This window comes from Nannobrachium achirus (genome assembly GCF_963921795.1).
Source record: "Nannobrachium achirus genome assembly, chromosome: 11".
NCBI classification, from domain to species: domain Eukaryota; kingdom Metazoa; phylum Chordata; class Actinopteri; order Myctophiformes; family Myctophidae; genus Nannobrachium; species Nannobrachium achirus.
Genome location: NC_137820.1, coordinates 57749950 through 57774348, shown reverse-complemented (window position 1 = coordinate 57774348; position 24399 = coordinate 57749950). Strand labels below are relative to the sequence as shown.

The 24399-nt window shown below is 44.9% G+C and overlaps 1 protein-coding gene across 1 annotated transcript in view; it reads left to right on the top strand.

Annotated features, from left to right (window-relative positions):
* LOC308294546 (DENN domain-containing protein 2A) overlaps nucleotides 1-24399 on the top strand; it is an 84597-nt gene that overhangs the window by 26678 nt on the left and 33520 nt on the right. The window contains exons 2-4 of the mRNA XM_080737277.1: nucleotides 11349-11435; nucleotides 15317-16456; nucleotides 19777-19904. Coding sequence (XP_080593403.1) covers nucleotides 11350-11435; nucleotides 15317-16456; nucleotides 19777-19904 — 1354 coding nt within the window. The 5' untranslated portion in view covers nucleotide 11349. The remainder of the gene's footprint in view (nucleotides 1-11348; nucleotides 11436-15316; nucleotides 16457-19776; nucleotides 19905-24399) is intronic.

Here is a 24399-nt window from a genome sequence, read left to right as displayed (position 1 = left end):
ATTTTCTTTTCTCTAATTACAATCTAAAATATGAACCCTTGTTGTAAAAAACTAAAGTTGTCCTTTAAATTGGTCGAAGCTACCTACTAGTGATAACATCAACCTGCCAAGTAACTCCATCTCCCGCTGTTCCCCCTCTACACACACACACACACACACACACACACACACACACACACACACACACACACACACACACACACATGCACGTGCACATTTGTGTATCCGCATGCACATTAAAGTCTGTCCATTTCACAAAATCCTCTATCGGCTGATAAGGATCTCCTGCAAGGTTTGTTATACAACTGATGCGAGGCTCTGATGCCCTGTGAATGACCTGGGCTATCTCTCTCTGTCTGGGTCAGCTCTGTAAGGCCGTTAGGTCTGTGTGAGCGCACGCGTGCGTGTGCGTGTGCGTACGCGCACGTGCACACATGCACGCGCACCATGAGACAACAGTCTTGTTTGTCTTGGCTGTCTTCCTCTCCGTTTTACCTCACACATGTTTTCATAGTGAATTCACAGGTGCTTTTGTCTTATCAGCGCTCCGCACAAACCTTGGGCTACGGCCTAAAAAACCTGTCATGGTCTTCGCTCACTCACTCTTAAAGCTGCAGTCCGTATACTAACTTCCATGTTCCATGTGACATTACAGTCGCTGATCCCATACAGACAGCCTGGTTTGGACAAGAAGCTTCATGCTATATAGCACTTGTCAACCAGTAGTGGTCCTACCTGAGAACGGCTTGTACACTTCTCCAAAGAAGAGCATCTTCCACCACCACGGTCGTGCTGTTTACGGTGTATCGTCTCGTCGAGCGGAAACCTCAGTCCAAAACTGTTACGTTTTTTCAGGACGTTTCAATTTCAAAAACAGCTTTGTGTGACGCTGTAGTGTGATCAGGAATGGCATTCATTTACAAAAAAAACACACAAAAGGTTACATTATGGAGATATGAGGTTTCTGCCAGAGAGTACAATAGAGTACAATATTCTCCCTGTACAGATTGGTAAAAAATAACATTGTTCACACACAAAAAGTTATGCATCGCAGCATGAAGGTTACGTGTCCAGTGGGAAACTCTTTTCAGTGCCAGCAATTTTATCACCATTATTTTCAATGGAAAGGAATGAACACACAGGTTTGTGTTCCAAGTTCCAGCCAACGCAGTGGGGTTTGGTTTCTCCAGCTTTTAAGCAAAAGCTGCATGTTTCAAAATGTCCTTTCGTGGCTGCATACGTCAATCATCTTTGAAGCATGAATACTGGAACATGCAAGTGATTCTGTAACAAACTGCGACCAGCTCTCAGTTTTCGTTCACGAATTGTGGACAGACAAGAGTCTGACCGGCTGACAGAGCATGTCGTCTGTGATGAGCTGCAAACAGCTCTCACTTTCCATTTTGGACTGATGACTTTTAATACCAGGACAATGTGACGTCCGAGGACCCCCAGGGGTCCTTGAGGGGGTTCCAGTTGGTCCCCAGCAAAATGAGTTAATATAGCATCAAAATCACTTTAACCACTTGAACCCTATAGTTCGGCTATTTGAAATTAGTTGATCTACAAGTTCAAGCTCATTCAAAACTTTTTTTTGTTTGTTTTTACCCTTTTTACCCGCTTTTCCTTCCCAATTTAGCTCTTATGCCATGTATTGTTGTGTTGTCACTGCTGTTGTATCCTGCTGGCTCACCTGCCAGTGAGGAGTTCCCACCGGGAGGACATAGAGAGCCTTCGTAATAATACTCCTCCCACCCAACACTCCCCGCTGACAGGCTCCTCCCCAGCCTCTAGGATTATGTGCAATGCTAAATAACACCCTGCTCCCCGCCATACCCTGAACACGGCCAATTGTGTTGTTCGCTCGACTAAGCCGGATGCACCACGGTGGATTCTAACCCACAACCTCCGTAGTTGAATTTAGATAGATAGATAGATAGATAGATACCTTTATTATCCCAAGGGGGAAATTCAGTAAGTTAGAATGTTCTTGAACAGGCACATGCACACATAGACATGAAAGGGGGCTTGAGCCCCTGCCCTTTTATCCGTCTGTAAAAAGTGCCCTCTCCAGACCATGAATGCAGTTTTCACTATGGTGAAAGAAATGCAAATGCCCTCTTTCCATGCCATACTTGAAGGCAGCATTCAAGAGAATTGCTGTTCAACTCTCCTGAACTTCAATGCAGCATCTTATGTTGAAATAATTGACCTCACTGTGTAGAAATCCATGCCGTTACGCCACATCTCCAGTATTGACTTGATTATGTTTAGTTCAGTGTATCACTCACCGAAAATAGCCAATCTCCAAGCTCACAGCTGCGACACGTTGTGAGCTTGGAGGTCTGCTATTTTTGATATTTTCACCAAAAGGTCCTTTTAGAAATTTCAGCCCCTGCCTCTCTAACATTCTCTGCACGTCCCTGTTCTTGAACACAAATTCGTGGCACAAAATCTTTTCAAATAGGGTCTGCGGCCAAACACATTTATTGATCCTTTTTTTTTTTTTTTTTTTTTTTTTTTTTTTTTTTAAAGATTTGTTTTTTGGCTTTTTATGCCTTTATTGACAGGACAGTAGACTGACAGGAAATGGGGAGAGAGATGGGGAATGACATGCGGCAAAGGTCGTCCGGATCGGGAATCGAACCGGCGACGCCAGCAGGCATCATAGCCTAGTATGTGGTATGCGCCTTGACCACCAGGCCAGCGGGCGCCCCCATTTATTGATCCTTGACATGAATATGTCTGAGGACCGCTGTATTACATACTAGCTGTGTATAGATAATTAGTGGAAACATCATCCCAGGTTGTTGTCGTTTTTTGGGGCAAAGATTTTTAATGCGGAATATGTGGTAACATTTTATTTATGTATTTACATGACATAGTGTAATGAAACAGTCAAAATAAAACATTTTCAGTTAAAATTCTAAACAATTACAAATACATTACCCGGCTCTGGGGTTTCTGCCAGACACTCCCTTGTAAGCAAACTGAGATAATAGTAGTGGAAGACCTTTGTTCTTTGTAATTTATGCTGGCCAGGAAGGCGAGCCATGTTGGATGGTTTACACACACTAGAGTAAACAAGGTTCTATTGTTGCTTTAGCCTTCTCTGTGGCAACCGGAAACACATGAGCTGAATAGTTTTAAGGAAGAAGAAATAGTGCCACAACTATAGTTCTTCAGTGTGCTCTGAAGAACCTCACACTGCATACAAAGCGGAACGGGGTGTTGGGCTGACGTAGCATAATAGGCAAGACATTATGGAATCTTCTAGGGCAGTGGTTCTCAACATGTGGGTCGGGACCCCCAGGGGGGTCCCCACATTATTTTTTGGGGTCCCCAGATGATTAGCTTAATGTGAAACACTGTTTTCTCACTCAAAAGTAAACAAACCAACATAAAGTTTATTGAGGGTATAAGCACATTTCTAAAGTGACAATTTAAGGACTTTTTAATACCTCTAAAATGACAAATTAAACATTGACCAAATCCTCAAATATTAGAGGCAGAAATTGTGAAAATAACTGATCTACATGCTGACAACGCCTCGCGTGAGCATGCAGATATAATGCCTCAACTCTTAGTGCTCGTCAGGGTGGGGGGTCCCCAGTTAAAATATGATTATTTTGGGGGTCGCGGTCTGAAAAGGTTGAGAACCACTGGTCTAGGACTGTGTGACACTTGTTTCTGTCAGGAATGCATTACGTTTAACATTATCGTTGCTGTCGGATAGAAACATCTTATCTCTATATTCTAACTTTTTGTGTTGTTTGGTAAATTAACACCCTACTTGATCATACTTACCATGTCACACAAAAGCATCAAAAGTAACAGATACACAAGCTCGAAACACTGCAACTTTTTGTACTTTTGACTTTGATTCTTGAAAAGTAACAATTTTGTACATATGATTTTTCCACCCGACAAGAGATGATTTAGGAATGTGGCTGCCTCCCCTATAACTGCAGGGTTCATTGACTTGCTCAAGGTCCATTGACAGCACACATGGCCATGGCGGGGATTCAAACCTGTGTCCAGTTTCAGAGGTCACCGAGGTCTTGCTCTCCTGTGATGTTTTTATTGGCCCGGAGCAGATGGCTCCCCTCGGCCCGCGGCATTGTTTTGGCGGCCATCTTGCTCAGCGGAGGTCAGCGTAACAATGGGCTGTAAGGGGGGACAAAAGGCCTCAGTGGCCAAGGCTTCCCAGTAGAGTTTCCCCAGTAACCCCAGTCAGTGTTGTAAAAACGGCCATGCTGCCAGGTTTACTGCTTTCACAAGATGTGGGGGAACTTGCTGCACACAGTCTCAATGGAGGCAGGTTCTCTTGGAACGCTATGGTTTGTTTTTTGTCGTACTTCAGAACAATCAATCATTCATCGAATTTAGAGGCCCTCGGTTGTGGAGCTCTGTAGATGCATCACAGCGGGACACACAAGCCAATAATCTTCAAGGAAGAGGATTGTGTAGTGTAAATGCTCATACGATGCGATGAAATAATGATGACATCGGATTGTACGTGAACTCTTGCCGTCTGCGGAGGCTTTAAGTCATCACTGCCCTAATAAATGTGTGCAAATCTTTGAATATCTTTGTCCCGATCTTTGACCCGACTTCTAAATCCTTCCTCTAAATCAGTGGTTCTCAAACCTTTTCATGTCAATTAAATGTATTTGGCTGCAGACCCCCATCTCAAAATATGTTGTTCCAGGGACCCCCAGAAGCAGAGATTTGAGTTACAAAGGTTTGCTTTGAAAAATATATATTGAAAAATGTACAGACATTTTCACAATTTTTCAAAAATAGCAGATCTACAAGCTCACAGCGCGGCACCGAGTGCCGCGCTGTGAGCTTGTGTTATTTAATTAATCTGTGTTATTTAATGACCTTTGCCATTAAGGAAAGGATTACAAATGAGCCTGCCGGCTTCTCCCTTTCCTCACACAGTATCTTGTTTCTTTGATATGTATTGTTCTATTTTTTTTGTTTGTGTTTTGTTTTTTATAACAAATGTGGTAATAAACTAAACTAAACTAAATACCTTTATTGATCCCATGGGGGATATTCAGGCGCCAGAGACAGCACAGCAGTAAAAGTTAGAAATACAATGCTTACAGACGATCAGCATCACAATAAAGACACCCAAGGCAGGGAGGGACATGTTTAAAGGTAGGGCAACAGATATAAGGGACAACTTTAAATGTTTACATACTACAGATTACAGAATATATATGTTAGACACTATCTAGCTTTTAGATCTGCTAATTTTGCTATTTTTGAATTTGAATCCTGAAAAATAACAGTTTTGGATGATAATATGGGAAATATTGGGGACGGGGCAAGATTTTTTGTCTCTATTTTAGGCATGTCCAGAAATATTACAAAAGATTTAAGAAATAGTGATATTCAAAAGTGACAGATCTCCAACCTCACAATGTGTCGCGATACTTTCACAAGTCAATATTGTTTATATTATTTTGAAGTAGGGCTTTAAGTGGTTAAACTCACTGACACCCCAACGTGACAACCGAGACACGTTGCTTCGCACACCGAGCAGCAACCTTATAAGGGATAATATGTTTATAATACCATACCAGGCAGAATTACCTTACATTCTCCTCAGAGCAGCGATATGCGTTTTGACCCTGGGGGCACCATAGCTACACATTGTGCAGCCTCTACTCATAAAAACCTGCAGTACATTCTCACATGCAATGAAACAGTATACTGGTATTATCCCTTACAAATATCCACTTTCACCTTTATTTTGCTCTCACCTTCGATTTCTCCACTGCTCTCCATTCTCCCCTATGGAACTTTGCTTCCCTAGTAAAACCCCAAATGAAAAACACTTCTTATTTTATGCAAACGTTAACTACAGCAGAGGATCTCAAATTGGGGTTCGGTGGGTGACCTTGAGAGGTATATCTAGTGGGTCCCCCAGCTAAATTATCGATAGTTGGGAAACCAAATGGATCCTTTCAGGTCTGTAAGTCTGAAAGTGTACAAATGGAACCACATGGACCCTTACAGGTCTGTAAGGCCATAATGCAAGCAACCCGATGTCGGAAGATCTTCTGGTTCGAACAGCCTTTCCGAACTATAGTTCCTAGAGTCAGGACATCTAGGAGGCGTATGCACGAGTTCAGAGAAAGAAAGTTCTGAGACCTCCCATCAGAAGTTCTGAATGACGTCAATTTGTGGTTGTATTACCTCCGGCTTTCTGAAGAAAAGTCTGGATGTCAGAAGGAGCACTGCATTGGAGACTTGAATTTCTGGATATTTTTTTTGTTATTGTCGCTTTCCTAAGCCAATAAGTGGTTCTCTATGGAGACACAAAGAGTCTACTTTGTTTCTCCTACCGGAACCACTGCCGGAAACATTTTGGAGGTGAACTATCCCTTTAATCCTCCTTGCTTCCTTCATTTGCCTGGGACTCTTTGTTGCGTGCTTTTTCTTTTTCATGTGTTCCTGTTGGGTGTCAAAGAAGCGGTAGAAGGTGAGCGGGTGGGTGTGTGCGGGGGGAGAGGGGGGTGGAGATTGGTTGGTTGATGTCTCCCATCAAACATGTGACCCTTGCTCGCCTCACAGCTGAAAATCATTTAGGCCTGTAGGCGCTCTCTCTCTCTCTCTCTCTCTCTCTCTCTCGCTCTCTCTCTCTCTCTCTCTCTCTCTCTCTCTCTCTCTCTCTCTCTCTCTCTCTCTCTCTCTCTCTCTCTGGGAGGGAGGGGAGCAATGGACACAAAGAAAGGAAAAGACGTGAGTGAGCGACAATTATGAGTATCTACAGGGGCGTCACAAGGGGTAGGAAAGTTGGACTGAGTTACCGGGGCCCAAGGTGGAGGGGCCCTAGTAACTTTAACTATTGAAAAATAGCAGATATACAAGCTCACAGCGCGGCACCGAGTGCCGCGCTGTGAGCTTGTAGATCTGCTATTTTTGAAAAGTCGTGAAAATGTGCGCAAATCTTTGAATATATGTCTTTTTTTTTGTGAACATTTGTAACAAAAATGTTGCTTCTGGGGGAGTCCCTGGAACTAAATATTTTGAGATCGGGGTCCGTGGCCAAATACATATCATCTTGGGGGGTCCTTGACATAGGTTTCTTGCACACATTCTCACGATTTTTCAAAAATAGCAGATCTACAAGCTCGCAGCGCGGCACTCGGTGCCGCGCTGTGAGCTTGTATATCTGCTATTTTTCAATAGTTAACATTCATGGGGGGGGGGCCCCGCAGTGAATCCTTGTACCCAGGGGCCCAGAATTTGGTGTGACGCCCCTGAGTATCTATGACAGTTATCAACCAGGAGGCACTGTACTGTAGCTACTACTGTATATTTATATACCTATTCCACTCAGTGGCACATATTGTACCGATATTCCACTTCAGTTATTTCACAGCCTTACTTGCAAGTTACTTTGCTGGTGTTGATTATTATTACATTATTAACCACTTGAGTCCTATTATGTTATACTTCGGCCATTCGAAAATAGTGAAAACGGGTCCCGATGCGTTGAGCTTGTAGATCTGCACATTTTGAAAACGTGGGAAAGAAAACTTGCCAAGAGCAACATTCTGCATAACGAGTACACTTACTTTTGGGTACTTTTAAGTGTATTCAGATGCCAATACTTTTGTATCTTAGCTTCTTTTCTATAGGACTCTTTCTACTGTAAAAAAAAAGTTGTGATTCTCCCAGCACTGCATTTACCTATAATGTCAGATGAGAGCAAGTCTGTATACTTTATCTCCTTCGTAGCAGAACAGAGGGAACAGACAGAAACATAAAGACAGTTAAATTATACAGTACAAGCAGGGCCAGAATCACTTCAGAGCCCGAGGCCCCAGAGGGCCAATTATGTCATTAGCCCAGGGAGGGGCTTAGCTTAGTTGGTTTAGCTTTTTACGTAATCTACCCCAAATTATGGCATATTCTCTGTGACTTGCTGTGCTGCTGCTGCCTTCGGGGGGGGATGACAATGTGTGGAATTTAGACCAATTTGGGCTTGCATTCCCTACATCGTCAGGCAGGGGAGGGAGGGAAGCGTCAGAGTTAGCTAATGCTGCTTTATTGAGAGAGAGAGGGGTGGGTGTGGGGTGGGGGCTCAGGAAATGTTTAACGGCCTGCAAAAGCCCCAAAGTCCTCCAACACATCTGGCTGGAGTTTCTCTCTCTCTCTCTCTCTCTCTCTCTCTCTCTCGCACACACGCACGCACGCATACACGCACGCACGCATTCACTCGTGCGTGTGTGTGCAATGTGCATGCACACGTAACCCTCCATATGCTGGTCTATGGATGGTAGGCCAACCAACAGGGTGGATGTACAGTATGGTATGCCCACGTACACAGCGTGCGTGAGATCTTGTTTGGGATGCGTGCATCTCTACTTGTGGCACTGTGCATTGATTTAATAACCAGGAAAGCATCTGTGTCATTTTAGATTTTAGATGACTTCTTTGTCACTTTGTATCTTGCTTGTACATCTGCTATAAAAAAAAAGAATCCTGAAAGTGCGCGTACCACTGCTTTCAGAAGCCATTCGTAGGATGGACCTCATGGTCTTAATGGGTTAAGGTTGAATTGTGCCTACATTGTGAAACAGTGAGTAAAACGCTACCAGACGGTTGGTTGGCTCTTTGCTTCCAGAACAACACCTGGTGCCAGAACGGAGGCCAGGCCAGGAGACCCTCTGGCTTCTTCTGTACCCCACACACACACACACACACACACACACACACACACACACACACACACACACACACACACACACACACACACACACACACACACGCACACACACACACACACACACACCCAGCACACAGTACCCCATCCCAGGGCAGCTTGACCGGGCGTTTACAGGCCTTGGCCCGCTGACTGCCATGGCCCACGCGGGCTCTTGTTCCACGATGAGGGACGTCTTGGCCCGGCCGTGCTATACGTGCCGACAGGGTCTGGTTTCATTACAACTTTGACAAATGGACCAAGTAATGTTTTCAAACTGGCCGAGAATGTCCCCTCACGCTGGCCTTGGCATGGCTTTGGACGTAATGTAGTACAGAGGGAAAACGCACGCACGCACACACGCACGCACGCACGCACACACACACACACACACGCACACACACAGTGGTGGAAAAAGTACTCTAATGTTACATTCTAACTGTATCATACTATTATAATTTCGGGGCGTGTCAGCGGGCCTTTAAGTAAAAGTATCAATACTGCAATGTAGAAGTACTCAGTTACAAGTAAAAGTCTGGAATTCAAAATGTACTTGAGTAAAAGTACGAAAGAATTGGCATCAAAATGTACATGACTGCATGTAGTCATGCACACACGCACTCACACTCACACACGCACACAATGCACTGCACTGCACATTAAGGAAGTAACTTTGTAGAATGGAATGGGAGCTCACATGAGGGATGTGAAGTGAAGTGCAACAAAAAATTAATAATAATAAGGCCTGCAGTCGTGAAAATGTTCCAGAAAATCCTTTCTGGTGAGTGAAAGGAGAGATGGTGCGTGATATAGCTTGTCAACAACTTTCTCCTCGGAAGAGAAAGAAAAAAGTTGAACCGAGTGCCCTCTCCTCTCCTCTCCTCTCCTGCTGCCTCGGAATGCCGCCGATGTTTTCCTAATTGGGCTTAATTATATTACGGTCGGGGGGAGTTTCCATTCCAATATTTTCATTGGGTTTTCCACAATGCCACATGGGCATTGGATTCCTTGATTCCTGGTGTGTGTTTACCGCTGCGGGCTAGCAGTCATTTTAAGGCTTTGTCTCGAGCTGTATCCTCCAATTACTGATGCGATGGGGACTGGCAGTTTGGGGACATTCAGCTTCACAGCCAGTGAGGTCTGCTCTTCTTGGCAGCTTCTTGGCTTGGGATGAGACAAGGTTTCATACATAGGCCACAGAAATGAGAGGCTAGGAGCTATTTGACTGGACTGTGTACGATCACCTACTACAGTCAGAAACCTTTCTCTAATAAAGGCCAGACTGCACCGATGCAACTGGTCGCAACTCCTTGCAACAACACAGTTTTAAAGGGATAGTTGTCAATTGTCAAAATGACAATTCTTTCCTATCAATTACACACCCCATGGAGACTTGAATTAATGCCTTTTTTTCCCCTTTTTTTCACATTCCTAAGTCAACAATTTGTCCAAAACCAATGCAAGTAGTTGAAAGTAGTAGCATGTTGCAAGGGGTTGTAAGGTGTTGCATTGGTGTGGATTGGCAGGCCTCAAGAGTGTGAGACTTTTTTTTATGCCAGTCCATTGTATGTTCACAATATACATAGTATATACAATATACTATGCAAACCCCTTTCGGGGTTTGCATAGTAAATATTTAACTCATCTGTATGGTAGGTAGAGTATGTTAATACAATTTACTGGGTGGCAGTGGCTCAGGGGTAGAGTGGCTGTACTAGAGTGGCTGAAGGTTCCCAGTTTGATCCCGGGCTCCCCCTGAGTTAGTGTCGAAGTGTCCTTGAGCTGAACCCTAATTGCTCCCGATGAGCAGGTTTGTGCTTTGCATGGTTTCCTCCACCTTCAGTGTGTGAATGTGTGTCTGAATGGGTGAATGTATTGCCTTGGATAAAGGTGCTATATACAGTACATATACTACAGTAGTACATCTGTATTTTAGAATATGTTAATACAATAACTAGTAGATGTGCAGTGGTTGGAGGTGGTCTCTGTACTCTTCCATTGAGACCGTTAGCCCCTGCATCCTGGTGTATTGTTATTGTAGGGCATCTACTGGTTGGCATGTAGTACATAAGCGCAGTATATCCCCTGGACAAGCAGGGATTGGCTCTTGGGAGAGCAGTAGATGATTGGTCTCTCATGTGGGAGACTTAAGGTTTGACTTCCTGAGGAAGACACAAAGCGCAAAGATTGCTTTCGTACTGTCAGTGTTTGGAAACATTATCGTCTCTGTCGGGTGGAAACCTCATTGTGTCCAAAACTGTGATAAAATGCCGGATGTGCGACTTTTTCAGGATTCAAATTAATACGGACATTCCACGCTCATACAGTACAGACATAAGGACCTACACACAGAGCCAGACGTAGGAGCACTTAGCACCGCTCAGAAAAAGTAGCAGATCTCTATTTTGCCGACGTCGCACATCTGGCATTTTATCTGGTTGCCCAGTGTTTACTTCTGTTTAGAATATTGTATTGTGTTGGTGTGTGTGTATGTGTATCTTGCAATGATTGTATTATGCATATGGTCAACAGCGATATAGATGCTACTTTCAGACCGTATTGTTCATGTTATTTTACATTACTAACCTCTCTGTCTGTCTCTCTCTCTCTCTGTGTCCAGGATGCCAGCTGCTAGCACCATGACCGGTGGGCGGGCCCTGCTGCTCTGTACAAACACTGACAACTGTATCTACCAATCAGTGAACGGGTAGGTGACATGACATTACAGATCAAAAGTATAGATACTCCTCGTCAAATATTACTACAGTTACAACTTAATGGACATTTGAACACTTTTTGACTACTGTCAAATCGAAATTCACAGGGGAAAAAAGGCCTGCACATATTGAAAAAGGTTATTATCAGATGTTTATTGCAGATAATGATGTTCCAAAAAATATATACAAAAATTACAAGAATCTGCCCCATTAGCTCTTCGAAATGAACAGAAATTGGTTAAAATGTGCTTGCCTTATCGCTGAAGTCCTGTCAAAGTTCCAGCGATGTTGCTCCCACTTTGGACCAGTGGACATATTCCAGGTATAACTACGCAACTCCCGGGTACAAAACCCCCACAAGTGTCTAGTATTTCACGTTCACTCTGCCAACTACAGTTCCCATGCCCCTATATTATGTTCTCCACTAACGCATAGTTCTAGTAACTTGTATCCTCAGACATCATAAAGTTCATAAAGCAGCTGTGAGAGAACTATTGCGGTGTAACACAATAGCTGCAGGGCCACCAAGACTTCTGCAGCAGCGCGGAAATGACCATCTGGTGTATCTGGACACTGGTCCCCCTGTGGGCACTCGCTGATACCCCCTGTGATCACATTCTGTTGGCCCTTCTGTCAGCCCCACGGCGCATTACTTTTGCTCCTGGGTTTTCAGGCCAATACTCAGCCTTCAAATCTAATCGTGCTGATCAGAGCAATGATCGCAGGGTTAATGGCGATTTGAAGTGTTAAATACTGCTGTGAAACTTGTGGCCCCTGGGGCTTGATCTACAGGCTTGCTATGTTTCAACATTTTTAAAATGTGCAAAACCTAACCTATTACGACATGCAGGCACGTGCAGACATAGACATCAAAGGGGGCTTGAGCCCCTGCCCTTTTATCCGCCTGTAAAAAGTGCCCTCTTCAGACCATGAATGCAGTTTTTACTGTGGTGAAAGAAATGCAAATGTCTCCTTTCCATGCCAAACCTGAAGCAAGCATTCAAGAGAACAGCCTTGTACAAACTCTCCTGAACTTGAATGCAGGATCTTATGTTGAAAGAATTGCCCTCTGCAGGATTCCATGCCGTACACCAGTGTTGTATCAATCACCAAAAATAGCCAACCTCCAAGACACGTTGTGAGCTTGGAGGTCTGCTATTTTCGATATCATCGCCAAAAGGCCCTTTTAGAAGTTTCAGCCCCTGCCTCTCTAACATAGCCTGATTTCAGACTCAGCTGATCGCGACGCACGGTGATCGAGACGCACGGTGGACGCGACGCACGGCCGCGGCGTGTGTGTGTGATTGTGTGTGTGTCTCTGTCTGTGCCAGTGACTGCTTCCACACAGAACTGCGACCAGAAACATGTAATCAACATTAACAGCTTGGTGAAATCAGTGCGCACGCGTGCGTGTGTGTGCCTGCCTCAGCCTGCCTGTGTGTGTGAACTTCGTTTGAATTGTTTCAACTGCTGCGTGGATTGGATATTCGTTAGACCCACCTCCACCCCCCGTGCTCATTGGATAAGCCGCAGTTTTTGGCTGCTAAACTGCCGATTCATGTACTCAGCTCCAGACCAGAGAAACAGTCCACTCTGAGAGTGGGTGGGGTCTATGGTCTGGAACCAGGCAATTCTCTGCACGTCCCAGACGACATGCCGAAAATATGGATGCCACTTTGAGATCCGTGCCAGACAAAGGCACTGTCCAGTGACAGATTTACTGTAAGTGTTAGGGGACTCGACGATGACGATGCTTATTTTTTTTGTTAGATGTGTTCAAAAACTCCTGGGCTGCAGTGTGGGAAAAGCTGATCTCTGGGGATATGACCTTCTGATTTGTGTTTAAAAACCAAACAAACAAAAAACAAACAGGCTAAACAAATGAAAAAAGAAAAAGAGAAACCGTTTTGGACTTTCTGATGTTCCACGTCCAAGCTCGTCCCCTCGTCCTCGTCCCCTCGTCTCCATGTTAGCTCAGCTGGTCACTATGCTTATGTACCCTAGTTACCTCCTTCCTCCCTCGCTGACTCTCCTCTCTCTCCCTCACCCCTCCGTAGCCGTGGGTAGGGATGGGACGATAAGCCATATTATCGAATATTGATCATCGTGATAAAAAACACCCACGATAATCGTATCGTGGAGATTTAATTTATTGTGATATCGTCCTCCACCTTTTCTTTGCCGAGCTGCATATCCGGTACCACTTAAACCCTTCTGTAATTTAATTGGTAAAAGGTACTTACAATATACGTACTTGATACTGTCTTTTTTCACTCTATCAATTGTCTTTGTTCCGCCCCAGGATAATGGATTTTGATTATCGCGATCACGATTTCGTTGGTCACAATAATCGTGATATGAAATTTTCATATGGTCTCATCCCTAACCATGGGTGAGACACAAGCTTCCTGTTTGCTCCTGTCCCCCCCCCCCCTTCTCTCTCTCTCTCTCTCTCTCTCTCTCTCTCTCTCTCCCTCTCTCTCTCTCCTCCCCAAGTCCCTCATTATAACAAAGTCCTCTCGTGAGCCAAGAAAAGATCTCACCTGCGTCTCACTTTCTCCCTCTTTTCTTTCCCCCTCCGGCTGTTTCTCCTTTTTCTATACTCCCCTCCCCTCCCCTCTCCTCCCACTCATTTTCTCCCTTTCTTGACTTTTCCTATTTGACCTAGTTTTTTCCCCCCATACTCTGCTGCGCCTTATGCTTAATAAAAACTGCTGCTTCAACTGAGGAAAGACAGACAGAGAGACCAGACCAGAGAGAGAGATTCACAAGGGGATTGTTATATATGTTTCGGTCACACATCATTCGTTGCTCATAGTCATCGTTCAAAAAATTACAACACCTTTCTCTTTTTTTGCCGTTTCAGTCCACAGAGAGAGAGCTTTGAATTGCTTCCCCCCCCCCCCCCCCCCCAGAGATTTGTCCCAGAATGCAACATGACTGTTAGTTTTCACATCCGGTGATGTCATCAGAAGTTGACTAAAGGGAGGCCTCGCTTTCGCTTTTCTTTGGAAACCCGATCATTTGATGAACAGCCAGAAAATGGAGCTTAGTGGCATGTAGATTAAGCCTGATTTATGCTCTGTCATACGGCATGAAAGCTCACAACTGCACCACGGATGCGTCGAAGTTGTGAGCTTGTAGATCGGACGCATTTTTTGCCGTAGGACATATAAGCATAACTCAGGGTTTCAGAGGAGGAAAGAGGCACGTCCGCACTCCACACTTCGCCCCTCCCTCCCCTTTCTTGTGGAAAGGCTTTGATCCCCTCCCCAGAAATAACTGTGTGCGTAGCTTGTAAACTCTGACCCCCAGACCCAGGGTTCAAACGGTCACGACCCAGTAATCTTCCAGGAGTGAGTCAGTCAGTCAGTGGGTTTCTCCAGCACAGCTAGCCCCACAAACACTAGACTTTTAACAAGAAGTCCTCCCTGTTTACTCCATAAAAATTAACTCCTCTTCTATTTGGACATGGTTTGGACATAAGTGCTCAGATTGTGCAACTGATTCTCAGAGCTATGCAGGGCAAGACGCCATACACAGAGTGTCAGGCTTTGTGTACAACTAAATCAGCTATATTTTTACGACTTTTGTTTAGGCACAAGAACAAACAATTGGCTTAAAATCTTACAGACTACTCAGCAACGTGATTCAAGTACAGTAACTTTTCCTCAGGCAGTAATGAGCCGCATCATGACGTGTGGTGTGAGCTCCCATTTGAGCTATTTTCTGAGGCATTTGAAGTTTAACATTTTAGATTTGTTTTAAACAATAATGACATTAGTCATGACTATTTACTTCTGCATGTACTGTGTGTTGAAGTCCATGTGTTGAAGCTTATGTTGTTGCACGTGTGTTGCTGCTCCTGCAGGTTCCAGTGCTGTGGCTTAAAGGTTGGCGAGGCTCCGTCGTCAGCGGCGCCCCAGCGGCTAGAGGCGTCCAGGGAGCCTGGGGACAGCAGAGACCAGAGAGACGCGGCCGCTCCTCCGGCCCCCAAGCGCCCGCTCTCACCCCCGCTGGCCCTGAGCGGCGGCCTGGGACCCCCTGACAACATGCTGGCTCACAAGAGGGCCAACACCGCCGACCCCCGGACCCCCATCATCCCCGGGATGGAGAACGGGCTGCAGTGCGGCGGTGGCGGTGGCGGCAAGTTCAACAACAATAAGACTCCGGCGGGACTCAAACCCAAACCCGCCAGCATCCGGGATAAGATCTCACAGTGGGAAGGTAAGAGGGAGCCTGGCCAGACTTCCTCTTCCTCCACAATGGAGGCCGTGGGCCAGAAGGAGGCGGAAACCATCAGGAAAAAGGAGACCAAGACCCTGGAGATGCAAAGGACAGACAGCAAGAGGCTCGTAAGCTGGGAGAGGCAGGACTCGGGGAAGGAAAACCTGGGAAAAGCGGGGGATTCCAGGTGCAAGTTTCCAGAAGGCCAGAGCGGCAGCAGAGACAGAGAGGTGAGCGTGGAGAAAGCGGGGCCCAGAGGACTGAAGGGCACCACGGAGAAGCCGCCCCAGGACAAGAAGTCCGTCTCCACTCACATCAAGAAACTGGAGCAGGCCATGAAAGAGGTCCCCGCCAAGCCGTCCTCGCTGGCGTTCCCCGGGAACTTCTTCTGCCCTCCCTCCAAGGAGGAGCAGGAGGAGGCGGAGAGGCGGGGCAACGAGCCCATATTCGGGTCGTTGGACGTCACCCGGTCCTCCTCCTCCTCCGTGCGTGGGAGGAGGAGGAAGGACGGGGGCGACCCGGAGAACGTGTACACGGAGCCCGGCGCTCCGGCTCCCTCCATAAACCCTTTGCCCAAACCTCAGAGGACCTTCCAGCACCACACCCCGCCCAGCACGCCCGCCGCAGGGCCCGGCCTGGGCCTGGGCGGGCCAGGCGGCTTGGTGAAGGGCAAGAGGAACCTGCCTCCCCTGCCCTCCATCCCCCCTCCTCCCTTACCCACCTGCCCGCCCCCCGGGGTCTGCCGGAGGCCCTGGGCAGACAGGCCGCGGGACAGCAACAACAGGTGAGGGCCCTGAGTTAACGTTTAGTTGATCTGCACAACAGAAGGTCCTCGCATTTTTGGTGGAAAAATAACTTGTTGTCAATGTAGTCAATTCTTCCACACCAATGCAGCTCCATGGGAGTTGCAAGGAGTTGCATTGGTGTGGACTGGCCTTAAAACTGTTTTGTTGCAACTAGTTGCCTTGGTGTAGTCTGGCCTTATTAGGCCCCGGACCTCCATATCTCAGAGAGTGTACACATGGAACACTCTCCGAGTTATAGACCTTTACGGGTCCATTTGGTTCTTAACTATCAATCACAGTCACAGATCGGCTATTTCCTTAACAGTAACAGCCATATAAGACAGGCAAGAAAGACACAGACTGTGTAACGATTTGTTTGTTTTGAGGTACATTCTAAGGGGTTTGATCATGATTTTTGGGGAGGAGATCCGTGCTAATACGCACAGCATACTTACGTGTCCTACTAACAAGCTCGCCAGTGACGTGATCTATGGGGGTAAGATAAACATTCCAATCAAGGCCAGGCTCTAAGAATGAAACCACAGCAAAGCTCTAACGTCATAAAGGCAAATTGACATTTCTCAGATGTTCCGCTCCAAGTGCAATTAGCTGACAATGACCACGCATGCTGTTGTAATGTGTCATGCACCCCCCCCCACACTTTCCCTTTCCCCCAACACCAACACTGTAAAGTATATCGTTGCTGTCAGACAGGCAGAAACCTCTTATCTCCATATTCAAACCTTCTGTGTTTTCTTTCGTCAATTATTAACGTCCTTACTTGATCGCAGCTGTTTCACCACAAAAATGGAATTCTGAAAAGCAGGGGTCTTCAACATTTCAGGCCAAGGATCCCTTAGTTGAGAGAGAGATGAAGCAGGGATCCCCACAACCTTATCATAGTTTCCATATAGTTTCATCGTTTGACAGCACAATCATCGGTGTATTTTGGATTCATGTAAATTTGTGTTTTCAGATATTTAACCACTTGAACCGTCAATACTTAATAAACTTGACCTTTCACTCTTTTTTCCCCTCTTCACCAAACCTAGCCGAAAATAGGCGATCTACAACGAGGAGTTGTGAGCTTGTAGATCTGCTATTTTTGGCTAAAGTTCTCAGAATATGGACGCTTGGGTTCAAGTGGTTAATATAAAAAAGGAGGAAAAAAGTTTCTATCACACAAAGATTTGGAGGACCCCCTGTAGTAACTCTGGGGACCCCCTAAGGGCCCTGGACCCCCTGTTGAAGACCCCTGCTGAAAAGTAACAGTTTTGGACCCGCGAGGTTTCCGTCCGACAGAGACGGTATAACATCTGCTGTGAATCACAGCCTCCGGTGACATCATCCTCCTGTTTCTAAATATCCCAAGGAGTGATGATCTCAGTTGGTCGGAGTGGAGGAATGTACGCAACACGCTGCATCCACCCGGCCGACGCGCGTTGTTGCAAAACCCTGGAGGTGCCAGGAGGGGGGAAAAGCAGGCAAACGATGAGTCGAGTGGTGTTGCGTCTAAAAAGGGAGAATTCTCTGCGACGTCCTGATGCTTAACCATTAAGACCAGGAATTCGTTTATACTATAGCTATTGAAAAATAGCTTAACGATACAGAGAAGATTACGATTGACTCATGGTTCTCATCATGGTTCTATAATATTCTCTGTATCGTTCCAATTTTAGCCCAAAGACAGCGCCCCGTTGCCAACAAAGGGCATTTTGGTATTGCATCTGAAAGGGCTTGAAATTAGAAACAGACACAACATGAAATTTCAATATCCGAGTGGTTGTTTAGGCTAAAACTTGTATAAAACCGTATTATGGACCAATATTTATATAAAATATATATTTTGAAAAGCATGGTGGGACCCCTTTAAAGGGTCAAAATGGGTCATATGCACAGCAGCCACGTTGGAAAGAAATTGGGCCTCTTACTTCCTTCGCAGGTCTCACCAATACACTAATGAAGGCTCTGTTCCATTCTCAGCTGCTTGTTTCGAATTTAGCGAACGTTCGCAGGCGAACTCCTCTCTGTCTGTATCAAAGCAAGCTCACTCTATCTTCGTCGTCGCTCGCGTTGTGGGCAGTGCGGATGATCTGTAAGAGCATCTGCTAAATCCCTGTAAATTGTATATCAGCTATTTTCTGCGTGTGACAGTCATACAGCGAAGGCTTGAAAGGGTTTAATCTCGTTGTGAATCTTTGGTCTGAACTACAGTAGGCTTAAGAGGCTGACTGCAGAAAATTACACAACCCCTTTGAAAACAATGAGTCAAATACACACCAACAAACACAAAAAGGGAAATACACTGACAAGGCAAAAAAAAGACAACCTCACTAACTCAAACAAAACGTTAAGTTAAGTCAAAATCAGATTGACTTGATTTTGCCAAGCCCAATAAATGTACAGGAATTTGCTGGAATCCTTGCGAGAAAAGTCGTTGATGGGTCTCAGCTGCTTTCAATCAAACAAACAGAATTCTGAAGGGAAACCCAGAAAAATGTTGAACCGTGCAGAAGTGGAGACTCGTCTATTGTTCTGTCTCTCTCTCCAGTGGTCTGCGTTCAGACTGCTGGAGCTTTGGCTTGGCACTTGTAACATTCCATACCGTGTGCAGAGAGAGAGAGAGCGAGAGAGAGCGAGAGAGAGAGAGAGAGAGGCCTCACTCTGCTCGCTGTTGCTGTTGCACACACTGTGAGAACTTGTTCAGCCAAGTTCTCTCTCTCACCATGAGCTACGTCCTATACAGCAGCCATGCTGTGTGTATAGGACGCGATATGTGCACGTGCACATGCACGCACGCATGCACACAGACAAGCATGCACACGCGCTCGCTCACACAGGTACGCACACACACACACAGGTTCGTATTACTGTAGGCTACTTGTGAGACATCAACATTTATTTATTTGTCATATAGATTTATTTATTTTTTGGGGGGGGGGGGTTCTGCCTTTATTTATAGGTATAGTTGTAATGGACAGGAAACAGGGAGATATGCTGTAAAGATAGTCAGGAATGGGGATCGAACACGTGATAGCAAGGTCTATCTTTTCTTTTATGCATTTTTTTAAATCCGGAAAATGTCAGATCTACAATCGCACAACGTGTCGTGCTGATTCTTTCCCATGACATGCTCTAGTAGTCTGTTCTAACATGTATTTAATTCCTACCAATTCTTCTTCCAGCTCTTACTGTCATGTGGGTCTGTTGTCCAGTCATACAGTGGTGCATTATGCAGAGCATTGCCGTTACATTACGAGTTTTAACAACATTTGTCTGTCCATCTGTCTGTCTGTCTGTCTGTCTGTCTGTCCACCAGGAAGTCCTATGAGTTTGAGGACCTGATCCAGTCGTCCACAGAGGGCTGCAGGGTGGACTGGTACGCTCAGTCCAGGCTGGGCCTCACACGCACTTTATCAGAGGAGAACGTCTACGAGGACATACTAGGTAAACTGTTACTCTCACACCCAACCACTTTATCAGAGGAAAATGTATATGAATACATACTAGGTAAACTGTGACTCTCACACCCAACCACTTTATCAGAGGAGAACGTATATGAAGACATACTAGGTAAGCTGTTACTCTCACACCCAACCACTTTATCAGAGGAGAACGTCTACGAGGACATACTAGGTAAACTGTTACTCTCACACCCAACCACTTTATCAGAGGAGAACGTCTACAAAGACATACTACGTAAACTTTTACTCTCACACCTAGCTCTGGTCCATAGCGTTAGAAGGAATTCTCCTTAACACTATATGTCACCGATGATCCATCGCGGTAGCCCAGGCTGCTCAGCCTCTTGTCTGTATTAGAAATAAACGATACACTTTCGCTACTCACCAAAACAAAGACCATTCTAAGATGTTGAAAGCCTACTTTCCTTAGTGGGAACACTCGGAGCCCCCCACCTCGCGTCGAAAATACACTTTGTGGCCAGAAAATAATATATTTCACTGGAAGAAAAAAAGGCTTTCAACATCTTCTTTGTAGGCTTTCAACTCCCTAAAGCCGTCTTTGTTTTGGAGAGTAGCGAAACTGTATTATTTATTTTTACTACAGACGAGAGGCTGTGCAGCCTGTACTGCGGGCGCAAGGGATCATCTGTACCATAATGTTAAGAAGAACTGCAGAGCGACTTCACACCCAACTAAACCTGGAACACAAATATACTGGCAGGTTGTTTCAAGTAACAGAAATGACTTAGTTCGAAACCTTCAAATCCACCACAACGCATCTGGCTTTGCCGAGCATCTATACAAACTGGCAATTCGTGAGTCAGTAGGATACAACAGCAGTGACAACACACAGACGTGTGTAAATTAAATTGGGCGGCCATAGCTGAATGGTTAGTGTCCATGCCTAGGACTCCTATGAGGTCCCAAAGGTCCCGGGTACGATTCCAGCTCCAGCTATGTGTCGAAGTGTCCATGAGCAAGACACCTAACAGCTCCCCTCCCCTGCGCTCCTTGTGGGCAGCAGGGTTAAGCTGAAACTGAATTTCCCCTGTGGGAGAATATAGGTAATTATTATTAACAACTAAATTGGGGAGAAAAAGGGGTAAAAAAGAAAAAATAATGAAATGACTCAGTGTATGACTCAGGCTACTTTAATAGAGTGAGTCATACACTGTAGGCTTCTTGGTACGTAAGACCCAGCACAAACTGTCATTTATTCTTAGTTTCATACTTAGTTGCGTACCATGTTGTGCACCGAAAATAGCCGATCTACAAGCTCACAACCGGGTGAGCTGCGTCACATTGTGAGCTTGTACACCGGCTGTTTTCAGTGCACAACGTGGTTCGCGTGCTACCATGTATAAAAATCAGGCGTAACTTTCAAAAGCAAGCTCTCCTCATGTTTTAACAAACATTCGCCAAACTATTTTTCCTCTGCTTTTGGCCTTGACCACCCATCGTCACTCACTAACACAAGAGTCTAAGATACAACACAAAGTTATTGTTTTCTTTTACATGGCTGAACATGTAATTTTATTATAGATGTACTATTTATTTATTTTTTGGAGGGAGGGGGTCAACATGGCAGGCTGTAAAAAATCATTTGATTTATGTGTTTCAAAAAACTAACATGATCTCATCTTCATTGTTAAAACCCATTCAGAACGGGTATACATTATAGTGTATTATTATTGTATGCTTTAACTATTGAAAAACAGCAGATCGACAAGCTCACAGCGCGGCACCGAGTGCCGCGCTGCGAGCTTGTAGATCTGCTATTTTTGAAAAATCATGAAAATTAGAATTTTGACTCTATAAGTGTCTTTTTTTGGGGGGAAAACCTATGTTTCTATGTCAGCAATCTGGCCAGCCATCGTCAAAGAAAAGGTCCTTTTCACTTAAACTGGAGCTCAGTTAGTCTGTTCTTGAGAGACTGCTATGTCAGTGGTTCTCAAACCTTTTCATGTGAAGGACCCCCAAATGTATTTGGCCACGGACACCCATCTCAAAATATTTAGTTCCAGGGACCCCCCAGAAGCAAAATTTGAGTTACAAACGTTCGCTTTGAAAATTCATATATTCAAAGATTTGCACACATTTTCATGACTTTTTCAAAAATGGCAGATCTACAAGCTCGCAGCGCGGCACTCGGTGCCGCGCTGTGAGCTTGTATATCTGCTATTTTTCACTGGTTAAAGCATTCAATAATTCTAGGCCTAAATGGGTTAAAAATGGCAGGCTGCCCTGTAGTGCTTTGACTTTATTTCTCATATTGTGTTCATCATAAATTCCCAGCTTGAGGTCACGTTGCGGTCACGCCTGCATGGCTCCGGACTTTTGTTTTAATTTAGAGGGACACTGCAGCTCCGCTCTTATTAAAAATGATACCTCTGCTCCATGGCTTATTGTGTGCACTGTTATGCCTACCCCACCCCGAGCCTGCTTCATTTCATAACCCTTGGAAGCACTGGCGCAAGTAGAAGAGCTCAAACCGTTTCACTTAAAGGGATATTTCACTTTTACACATGTCTTGGGGTCATTTTAACATCTTCTCAGGCTTTTGTGTGCATCCAGTTTTTAAGTTGCTTGATTCAGTGTTTAGACATTTCATATTCATTTTATCAGACACGCCGTCTTTACATGTCAGTTCTTCCAAGATTTTTCCACAGTCCAGAGCGACACAACAGTGTCTGAGACAGCAGGGTTGAGTTAAGTGAGTGAGTGACTTCTTTACATATACAGTAGATCAGGGGTCTTCAACAGGGGGTCCGGGACCCCTAAAGGGTCCTCAGAGTTACTACAGGGGGGCCGCCAAATCTTTGTTTGATAGGATCATGTTTTATACATTAACCACTCGAACCCTAGCATCCATATTTTGAGTGGAACATTAGTCAAAAATAGCAGATCTACAAGCTTACAACGCCTCACGCTGCAAGGCGTTGTACGCATAGAGGTTGGCATAGAGGTTTGCAAAGTATTTGACAGTTCAAGTGGTTAAATGTCTGAAAATACACATTACTCCAACATGATGGCAGTGCTGTCAAACAAGTCTAAGCTGTCTAAGAAATCTATGAACATTTTTAATCTGCGACACAATTTTATACAATATGTAGTGGGGGTCCCTGCTTCATCTCTCTCTCTCTCAACTAAAGGGTCCCTGGCCTGAAAACGTCGAAGACCCCTGTATTAGACGGTAACACAGAGCTGTGCTGTAGACAGTGTTCCCCTTGGAGTGAAATGCCAGCACAAAATACTACAGCATTTCCAGAATTACGTAGCAATGAGCCAGCATGTGTCACAAGGGGAAGAGAAATGACTAATTACTGTTTTACTTCAAACTCCATTTCAAACATTCATTGAAAACACCTGTTGTTGGTTCTGGTGACTCATATTGTTCTCCTAATGCGTGAGGGGCTGTGTTTTTTCATTTATATTTATTTATTTTTTGGGGAATGAAAGAAAATGTATAGAATACATTTTTTTTTAAAGAGGTGGTGCCATAGTTTTGTACTTTTTCTGGTTCCCATGTGTCTAGGAGGTTGACAGTACTTCATTAGACCCCCTGGTGTGGTTGTTATGTATTATGTATTATGTATTCCCATTGTATTTTGGGTTTCTTCCTCGAGGCTGCCACCTTGTGGGTCAAAATTGCCGATCCAAAAACACATAGAGTGACATCATATAATCATCCCCTCCCCTTTTACCATTCACCCAACACTGTGGGTGTGGCTAACTTCAGCTGGGTTACCACCCACCATGACAACCAGGCATACTTAATGAACTGGTGGTTGTGGCCACATAAAAACCTAATTTTAACTCTTTTTGTACACTCTTTTTGTAGTATAATCATAATACCTCATAATCATGTTTTGGGGGGGCAGTACCATAACGTAGAAATAATCTGTTACAAGTAAATTCCTGCATTAAAAAGTGTATTTGAGTCAAAGTATAAAAGTATCACAATCAAAATATTATACTTAAAGTAGTAAAAGTACTCATTATGCAGATTCACGATCATATTATTGGATTGTAATCAGTAATGCATTATTGTTTTCATTAATAATCTAAAAGTATAAAGTAGCATGAAATGATGATACTCAAGTATACTACTTAAGTACAGTACTTAGTGACTTTTCCCCCCAGCCCAGTGCGTGTAGCGGTAGCATGGTGTGAGGTCTGAACCTTTCCTCCATGATTGCCAGTGCAGCGGAGGGCACATGGATGGATGGATGGATGGCGCGGTCGCCAGACTCGCCACCCACGCACATTTCAGCCAGAGGATTCCGTGCCACGGCACTGTGGTTTTAACAAACCAAGACAATTGTACAGTGAGAGAGATGCTCATTATACCCCCCCCCCTCCCCCACCACACACACACACACACACATACACACACACACACACACACACACACACACACACACACACACACGCACACACACACACACACACACACTCACACACACAAAATACAGTAT